The 10,091-nt window shown below is 42.6% G+C and overlaps 1 protein-coding gene across 1 annotated transcript in view; it reads left to right on the forward strand.

Moving 5' to 3' along the window:
- Positions 1–225: 225 nt before the first annotated feature.
- The window catches only part of LOC101855514 (thioredoxin-related transmembrane protein 1), a gene marked incomplete at its 3' end in the record, with an annotated part of 23,042 nt that continues 13,176 nt past the window's right edge, over positions 226–10,091 (forward strand). Inside the window, 1 exon segment of the mRNA XM_005105873.3 lies at positions 226–668. Within this exon segment, the coding sequence (XP_005105930.2) occupies positions 484–668 (185 nt within the window).

Consider the following 10,091-nt stretch of genomic DNA (forward strand, 5'->3'; position numbering starts at 1 on the left):
TTATACAGTATTGTACTAGCCTAGCGGTCAAAATTAATGTATTGCCAATTGTAGAAATCTAGCGTTTTCTGAGAGGGAAAACCTTACTGATAATCAAACCAAATTTTATATTTCGAGTAAAACAAATAAACGAGCGAACTATCAATTACAAACTCAATCGTTTTTAAAGACAGGAATACGCGATATTTCTCGAAAACTTTTCCGGCTCTCTTCATTTCGAAGTTCATTACCCTTTGAGTGTCAACTTCCGGTTTCTACTGTTCCCTCTTACCGGATCACTCTGACTTCTCTTTTTTACGATCTACTGCAACCGAACACTCTTGAGAAGACGAGATTTCTAGATAGCAAGGAAGCTGTTTATAAACATAACCTGTGGTCTAATAATATTGGCAGTAAATACCGTGTAAACCACATGACTGAGACTAGATATATCTTTTTTAGCTGTATAGTTTTTTACCATTTCCCAGACGACATTCTTTTTAAATGGCGTTCAGACTCAGAGTTAAATCATTGGACTTGGATCTGAAGGACCTTACACCACTTATTTTCATATTGTCATGCGTCATAAGTGGTGTTATTAGTGTGCAAGATCACAAAAATAAGGAGCCCATCACGGTTACTGACGCTAACTGGACACGGACACTGGAAGGAGAATGGATGCTAGAGTTGTGAGTCTTGTCTTAAACTTAAATTTTATAAACGAAGACGAAGAAGTGGCTTTTATTTTTAAATAGACTGCCAGTCTAGCCGTACTTAGCTAGGTTTGGCCCTATCGACTCGATCAAACCTGTTAAGTACACAGGTCTCATTAGATATATAGATCTAGATGGCCACCTCTATTTTCACCCCGGATGAGAATTATAGCGCAGGCGAGTCTTTTGGCTATTCTCACCCGGTGGGCGTTCACCGTTATATTATCGAAGTGGCTAGCCGTACTTAAGTACGGCTAGACTGCCAGTCTAGCCGTACTTAGATCTAGGTTTGGCCCAATCGACTCAAGCCTCAAGCCTGTTAAGTACACAGGTCTCATTAGATCTAGATCTAGTAATTATTCAGGTAAAAATATAATAACCAAACTGATGGGAATAAATAGAGGAATCTGTTTATATCAATAACAATGACCTATAATTTGTTTGTATTGCATTTTCCTTCAGACAAAAACGAATGAGAAAAAAAAATTGCGCAACAGGAGCTCTTCGAAAATTTCGACTTACCGCATTTTCTCAGCTCTACAAGTCCTAATAATCCATAGGAATGAACACAACATTGTAGCAATATCACCCTAGCACACATTTATACAAGAATTTCATGAATTTAGTTGAATATCTTTCTTTGAAGGGCCTTTTTATTATACCAGGCTCCGTGTTGTTTACCCTTAGATCTAGCCTACATCTCTACAACAAAACAAAGATTTTTCCAAGAATTTCGCGGAGTTTCGATCGATGTTGGCGCTCAGAGACTGAGGTCAGGTTTGTTTACAAGTTCTAACTCCTTTCGACAACTTAAAAAGTGGGAACTATGTTAAAAAGTGCACCTTGTTTCGGATTTCGTTGAGCCGCTCACAGCGGCCGAATGGAGGCAGCGGAAAAACTCAGAGCCGCTGTCAGCGGCCGAATGAACAGAATCAGTTAAGTACGGCTAGCCTGGCTGTCTACCTGTACTTAAGTACGGCTAGCCAAGAAGTCTAGCCGTACTTAAGTACAGCTAGACTGCCAGTCTAGCCGTACTTATCTTAGGCCCTATTAACATTAGAAAACAGGAGGTTTATAATACATGCTCTGTCATTAAGGCACCTGGTTTCATCTCAAATACAAATACTTTAGGTACTGCTAACAAAAAATTTATATTTACAATTCAGTAGGCCAATTTTTTTTTATGGTCGGTCTAGCTATCATATTAAGAATAAGTGCGGCTAGCCCAGCTGTCTAGTCGTACTTAAGTACGGCTAGACTGCCAGTCTAGCCGTCATTAAGTACGGCTAGCCTCTTCCTTTTATAAATCAGGTCCACGTCTTTTATTTTTATCATAGAGAATGTTATTTTGTTATGGCTGCCGTAATTCGAACCCCTAGGGTGCCAGTAATCTGGTCATTATTCGGACCCACCTAGATGCTCAACTGATGAAATTGGAGAACAAATTGACCCACTTGGACACGAAGGAGCTCGAAGGATAACCAAGAAACAAGAAGACTTCTAGAGTTATAATCTGCTTATTAAATATCGACGTGCTCTGGGAAATGGATTTGATGTCGATATATAAAATTGTCGATAAATGAAATGTATTTTTAAGCCAAAGAGGAAAAAACGAGGGGAGGTCAGGGGTAAAAAACAACACTACATTTTTAAGCTGTTTGCTGCTTACCATTGATTCCTACACAACTAGGCAGAAAGTCACAAGTGAAACTAACAAGAGGCACGAAGGAGGTGGGGGGGGGGGGGGGGGGGGTAGGAGTTACCTTACCAAAGACCGAGCAACGAGAGGCGCACACTACACACCTTTCAAACTTTGTTGTTACCAGCATCCTTTTGTAAGGCCTGTTTATGGCCACTTGCTGGGGAAACTGGAAAGGCGAGAAAATGACTCGCTGACCGTGGCACTTGCCAGCGACAGACTGAGAATGGGATGGAGAAGGGGAGTGAGCGATCAAGAGTGGGGGTAGGGAGGTGATGTCCAGCGCTCGAGACGCTCACGTCTGTAAGGCACTGTACTGTGTTGGAGACTATACTGTGTTGGCCTTACATGACCTACACTAAAGCCTGGTTCGGCGGGTGTATGCGAACTTTTAATGAAAAACTAATGCGTTGAACGTAAGCGTGGCTTTTTCCCCCTTTTATGTTCGTGGGTTTCTCCAGGTACCCAGGAAGCATGTCGATAAAGCAGAATGAGCCGAAAAAAAGTCTGAGAAATTGTTTAGTGAGGGATAAATTTCGTAATTGGAAAATATGTCGATATATATATATGTCAAAATGTCAATACATCGGCCATCAATATAAAAATGGATTATACTGCATTTCTATTTTACTTACAAAATCCTTCAAATGAACTTGATTTTTTTGGTGTGAGTATTTTCACCTGGGGTGAGATTACTCCACGCATTTTTCTCACCCGTTTTTTTTAGTTTCCGCCCTTTTTATATCGTTTAGGTTTTGAGTTTTATGGGATGTTCTGATTCAACACTGGTCATCTAACGGGGCTAGATCCCCTGAACGACAGACTCGTTCTGAAAGCGATTGTTCATCAGGAAAAGGTCAAAAGAATGCCAACCCATCCAATGAAGGATAGATCTTCAAAAAGCCAGAGCAAACGCTTTTAAAAAGAACAAGCTTCCTCCATATGGCCAGACACTCCAGCTCTGGACTCAAAATCTCTCTTGAAGAATCTCCAACCCCACTAGACCCGTTTCAAGTCCACCCCCTTCAGTCTAATCACCCCGCTCAAATTCGAGAGAACCTAGAAAAGCTTAGCACCAAAGCTGAAGTCGCTCCTCCAATACCCAAGTCACTGACGCTCGACTACCTGGACAGAAACTTCCCAAGCAACTGGTGGAATCGAGTTTACACAGATGGATCAGCAACTGATGCAGTTAGAAACGGCGGTGGAGGTATCTACATAGAGTGGATAGATGGGTCAACAGAAAGCCATTCCATCCCTACAGGATCTCTATCTTCCAATTACAAAGCAGAAACATCAGCACTCGAAACAGCAGTCACCATTCTCTTGAATCACCAAAAATCTAAAGCCAACACCGTCATCCTCACAGATGCCAAATCTGTCCTACAAGCTCTCCAAAAGCCACAAACAGCTCAAGTACGACAACTCCTTTCACTCCTATGTGATTTAAACTCTCAAGCCAACACAACTCTTCAGTGGATACCAGGTCACTGTGGCATTCATGGAAATGATAAAGCAGACGACTTAGCCAAAGAAGGAGCCAAAATGACCCAGATTGAAGATGGCATGGATCTCTCATAGTCAAAAACACTAATAAAATCTGCCTTAAAAAACATATGGAAAAGGTCCTATCCTAACCACAACTGACATGACCCCTACTACATACTAAATAGAGCAGACCAGGTCACAATCTTTAGACTCCATTATGTCCACAACAGACTCAAACACCATATGCTCACCAAATTAAAAGTAGGAGAGTCAGCGATCTGTGAATGTGGACACGACCAAGAGGATGCCAACCATATCCTTCAGCACTGCCAGCGCTACGTCACCTTTCACTCACAGACGTGGCAGAATGTGGCTCCTCTTGAGAGAAAGCTCTATGGCAGTCTCTCAGAGTTGAAGCGAACTGCACAGTTTGTGTGCGACATCGGACTGACTGTCTAGCTGCTGTCATTGAGAACGAGGAAGAAGAAGAAGAAACATAATCTGTTAAAGATCTACTTAGATCTAGATTCTAGATATCTAACTCACAAAAAAATCATTGAAAAAATGTTTTTTTCGCCCTCAAGCAGTATCCCAAACCTTTTTCAGTCTTTCAACCAACCAAATCCGTAACAGAGCCTCAAAGCCATGTGCACAGCTGACTCCGGTTCAAAAGACATTTAACAGAAATGGTCTGTTTCTTTCTCTGAAGGCGGTTAATATATTGTCATTCCTTTTTGTTGTGGTCATATGTTTGAAAACTGCTCTGCCTGTCTTTCTCAGGGCCCATCTGTTCATCCAATCTTGTTTGTTGTTGCTTTTGATGATTTGTTTTGCAGTGTTGTATGAAGTTGGAGTGTTGGGTTGTTCCTGTCTAGATCCCCGTTTAGCAAGTGTGTCTGCTCTGTCATTTCCAGGTATGTCTGAGTGTCCGGGGACCCACTGCATTACTAGGTTGATGCCACAGGATGTTATCAGATGATGGGATCCAAACAGTATATGGGTCAAATCTTGGTTTAGATGATGGTCATTTTCTATGGCTTGTAATACTGATAGTGAGTCAGTGAAAATCACAATGCTCTGTGCTTTTCCAAGATGAGTGTCAAAAACTGTGCGGAGATGGTACAGTGCTGTTTCAATTGCCATCATTTCTGCATCGTAGTTGCTGCATTTCTCTCCACAGGCTGCAGAGATCTCATTGGAACTTCCATCTGGGTACTGTATTAGTATTCCATATCCGGCTTTGGTTGTGCCTTTGGATGCTGAGCCGTCCATTTAGACGTTTATCCAGTCATCTGAATAGCTGTCGATTGTTTGATGTGATGCAAGCGTCAGCGTCACTGGGTCTGAAGATTTTGTGCTCTTGTCTTTGAGAGATGTTGTAATGATTGGCTTTTTTAAAGAAAGGTGGGGAGGAATGTTTTGGTTGACTCTTTTGGTTTCTTTTCTGTTTTGTGGTAGATGGTGGCTCTCCATTAGTTCTGTGATGTGATGCATGATTGACTTTTGTTGAATTCGTTTCTTTGGTTTCCATGTTTCTACTAATCTCCTGTTTGGGTGGTTGGGGCACATTCTTTTAGTTCTTTCATGTAGCTCCAAAACTGCTTTATATCTGCGGATTCCCAGGGGTTCAACATTTGTAAGGATTTCGCACGTGGTGGTAGGAGTGGATCTCATGCCACCATTTATAAAACGAAGGGCATTGTTTTGGACCTTGTCAAGGGTGTTGCAAGTAGTTGTACTGCACATAGTGAGTAGGCTATTGCTGTATTCCAGGGAAGATCGGACATAACCGAGGTACAGAGCTCTCAGAGTTTGTTTGTCTGATCCCCATGAACTGCTTGTGAGTTTCTTTAAAAGTTGGAGTCTTTTTTTTTGCCTTGTTCCTTATGTTCTCCACTTGGCTTTTCATGGTTAGCTTATGGTCAAGTTTGATTCCTAGGTAAGTTGGATGTTCTTCTTTGGGGAGACTTTCATTTCCTATCTTTAGTTTGAGATTTTCTTTGGCTGCTTTATGGCTCTTCGTGAAGATGGTGTATACTGTTTTCGTGTAGTTTATTTTAAGTTTCCATTTCTGACAGTAATTATGGAGCCTCTTGAGGTCTTCATTTAATTTCCCTGCTCCTACTATCGTGCTGTGATGTGTCCTCCAGAGAGCAAGATCATCGGCATAAAGAGTCTTTTCTGATTTCAGCACGTTCGTTACATCATTAAAGAAGATCAGGAACAAAGTGCAACTCAGACAGGAACCTTGAGGTAGGCCTTCCTCGAGGACTTCTCTTGACGAGTGGGCATTGTTTACCTTGGTTTCAATGTTTCGTTCCGACAGGAAGAACTTGATCCATTTGTAAAGTTTGCCATGTATCCCGAGGTCCATCAATTTCATGAGTAGGCCTTTTCTCCACACTTTGTCGTACGCCTGTTGGAGATCTACAAAGATGGCGACAGTGTGTTTACTCTCCTGAAATCCATCTTGGATGTTTTGACTCAGTTTAAAAAGTTGATCTTCTGTGTTGCTGCTTTTTCTGAAGCCTGCTTGGTGTAGGTTTAAGCTGTTATTATTTTCCAGGTACCAGTAGAGGCGGTTGTTTATCATTCTTTCCGCAAGCTTACCGATACATGATGCTAATGAGATTGGTCGGTAGCTTTTCGCTTTTCCAGGTGGTTTCCCATTTTTCAGGAGCGGTGTAATCTGGGCAATCCTCCATGCCTTTGGTATTCCACTCGTTCTCCACGTGGTATTTATAAGGGAAAGAAGAACTTCTTTTCCTTTAGCACCAAGGTTGCACAGCATTTCGTTGTGTATTTTATCTGGTCCTGGGGCTTTCTTTTCCTTTAGCTTTTTGAGGGCCTGACTGAGTTCCATCATGCTATAATCCTCTTCAAAAAGCGAGTTGTTCACAGTAGGAGCTTTTTCTTTATGCTTAGCCCTATTTATTTTTTGAGGGCCTGACTGAGTTCCATCATGCTATAATCCTCTTCAAAAAGCGAGTTGTTCACAGTAGGAGCTTTTTCTTTATGCTTAGCCCTATTTATTTTTTGAGGGCCTGACTGAGTTCCATCATGCTATAATCCTCTTCAAAAAGCGAGTTTTTCACAGTAGGAGCTTTTTCTTTATGCTTAGCCCTATTTATGAGAAGTCTATCAGCCTCGATTAGTCTGCTTGCCCTGTTTACAGAGGCGAAAAACCTGTTAAAAAGTTCGGCTTTCTTCTGGTCTTCAGTGATGGTGCTGCCTGAAAGGAAAAAAGGGTTTGGGGTTGCTTTTTTGTCTTTCTCCCGAGAGGTTGTTGACAAGAGACCAAGCCTTTGCTCCATTGTGGCAGAGGTCAAGATCTTTGCAGGTTTGAGTCTATTTCTCTTTTTTGGCTTTTTTTACTGTCACTTTCACCTAAGCGCAGGTCTTGTTGTAGTGTATTTTGTTTATTGTTGATGGTGATTTTTCCAATGACTGTCTGGCTTTCTCTCTTTCTGCCACAGCAGTTTGGATTTTTTCACCCCAAAAGGGTTTGAAATTTCTTCGGCATCCCCGTGGAATGTGCTGAGATGCAGCTGTAAGAATATTTTTGGTGACTTGCTCATTAAAAAGATCAGCATCTTCTGTTTCTGCTATGCTGGAGAGCAATTCGTCTGAGGTTTTTTCGTATTCTGCCCAGTTGGCTTTCTTAAAGTTCCATCGAGTTCTCCGAGGGTGGTTCAGTGCAGGTGGGGAGGTGATCTGTATAAAGATAGGCCTGTGATCACTTCCTATGTCATCAATCACTTCGATGCGACAGGAGTTTTTAATTTCGGATGAGCAGATGGTGAGATCAGGCCGGCTGAGAGTCAAGTGGGCTCTGTGAAGTAAGGTAGGTGTTGAGTTGACATCTTGTAATACAGATAGGTTGCTGGCTTCGCACAGCTCCTCAATCTTTCGGCCTGTGCAGTTATAGTTGACGTAGCTCCATTCTGGAGAGTGGCCATTGAAGTCACCCGCACAAATGGTTTTTTCGTAGCTGGCTGCTTGCAGATCAGACAAGTCGCATGTTCTCTGTGGGGGGCTGTAAACATTGTAAAGTGTGTACTTCCTACCAATGTGCCATATGGTGGCCTTCTGGATATCTGTCGGTTGGGCAGATGATAAGTGTACGACATCTCCCTGAACATCGTTTCGCAGGTAAGTGACTACACCGCGGCATCCTGTGCATGTGTGTGCAGGCGTAACTGGTGTATCCTGTGAGGTTCAGGTCCGTACCTTTGTGTAGGGTTTCTTGAAGGAGGGCAACATGAATCTGCCTGTCCTTCAGTACTTTGAGGAGTTCTGTTTTCTTGTTCCTCAAACCACAGATGTTGAGTTGCAAGAGGTTGAGGGAACTCTTCTTTTGGTTGGGGGTGTAACTGGCTCCCTTCTCAAGCCGAGAGCTTTTTGGTGCTGGTTTAGCTCTGTTTCTGTGTGTATCACCAGTAGCTCACTTGTCGCTCAGAGCAGCCTGGTGATTGCGCTGCCTGGCACGGACCTTGTTTAACGAGGCGACGTCCGAGCTCGCATGTAATTTATTTCTTTGTGTCATGGCATTGTGGACTGGGGTGTCTGTGGACTGTCTTCCCACCCTGAGAAGGGGCCATTCATGTTGAGGATAGGAGGGTACTAGGAGTTTTCATGAGACTGGAAAGACCTAACTGCCCTGTGACCGTGTAATTCCGGTAGGGTTCACGTTGCCCATTCCCCGCCACCAATGGCTACTGGCTAAAGTTTTCTATTCTTTCATGAGGTATTGGCCAAGTGGGAGAGCCATTGGATCGTCACGTCCTGGGTCGTTGTGCCTTTACTAAGAGGTTTCACGGCCAGAAAGCAAGTCAGGCATTCCGCTCGGTCCATCCCCTGCACCCAGACACTCTCAAACTGGCTGGTACCTTCTCAACCACAGAGGGTGTGTTGATAAAAGTAGTAGAGGTGTTAGGCAAATTAGACACCCACTCAAGGGAGAGTAGGGGTGTGTTAGTGAGGAGCATAGCGTCTACCACGCATCGGTGGGTTCTGCCTCCTGCATCTGGTGGGGCCACACCTGCTCCCATCCTGTTGTTTTAACCCCTCTAGGAAACGGGGGGGTTGGTTTGTTGGCGCCAACAACTCGCCATTCGCCAGAGCCGTGTCAGTGGAAACAGGGACCACCACGGGCAGGTACGGTTGGCTGGATTGGGAGAAGCTGTTTGCGACGCTTAGGCATTTCTCAATATTTAAATGATACCCATCACCAGTCCTTGATCCCAGTTCGAAAAATAGAAAGCCATAAAAGAGATCTAGAACAATATTTTCATCGTTTATTAACATCATCAACACGGGTCCCTTTTTTTACAGAGAGGTACTGAGATGGACCGAGATGTGCGCGTGTGTGTGTGTGTAATGTGTGAGTGCAAGTGTCTGGAGGGCGGAAGGGTGGGGAAGGGGGACTTGCAAGCTTGTGTATATTTATAATAGCCCCATTGAAAGTAGCGTTTTATTCAAGTCAATTGTGTGGGTTTGGCTCAGGCCAGCTCTCTTCACCTATCGGTGTGGCAAAAAACATGCACGGCATCCAACCCATGGAAATGAATTAATCAGCTTGACTTTCGGTGCGGTATATGTAATAGTCCCATGGAAAATAGCCTTAATTCCAGTCAATTGTTTTGTTTTTCAAATATTTTCTTCTAAACAATTTTTCTGCGATGTCCAAATCCTGAATTTTAAGGGCTGGTGGGGCACCTGAGGTCTATTTTGGCTAATGCAAGGCCTAGAGCGCCCATATTTGCTGTTGGACATCGTGTGCTATTGGGGATTTTAAATCAATAGTTCAAAAAGTATATTGTAATTGGTTGCTATGGAAATGGCAGCCATATTGGATTTTGTATACCTTTTTCAATCCCATTTTATTCCCTTTTATTTATAAACCGATTCACTTCTAATTTGGCATGCCAACAGTAAATGTGTAGATCTTAAATTTAGCTTTTTGAATTTTTGATATGCTTTAGATAAAGATTTTATTTTATGACACTTACAATTGGGATGTTGCAAAAAAAGGTGAAAAAAATGTAAAATTCATGCTTTCTGAGCCCATAAATCAAAAACTACTCCATTAATCAAAAATTTAACGAGCCAAAATTTAGAACTAGGTGTTTTTGATATCCTGTGAAAGTTACATTGAAATTGAACAAGAAACAGAGCAGAAAAATGGGATAATGTGTGAAAAAATAGAATTG

This window comes from Aplysia californica, unplaced genomic scaffold (assembly GCF_000002075.1).
Source record: "Aplysia californica isolate F4 #8 unplaced genomic scaffold, AplCal3.0 scaffold00497, whole genome shotgun sequence".
NCBI classification, from domain to species: Eukaryota; Metazoa; Mollusca; class Gastropoda; order Aplysiida; family Aplysiidae; genus Aplysia; species Aplysia californica.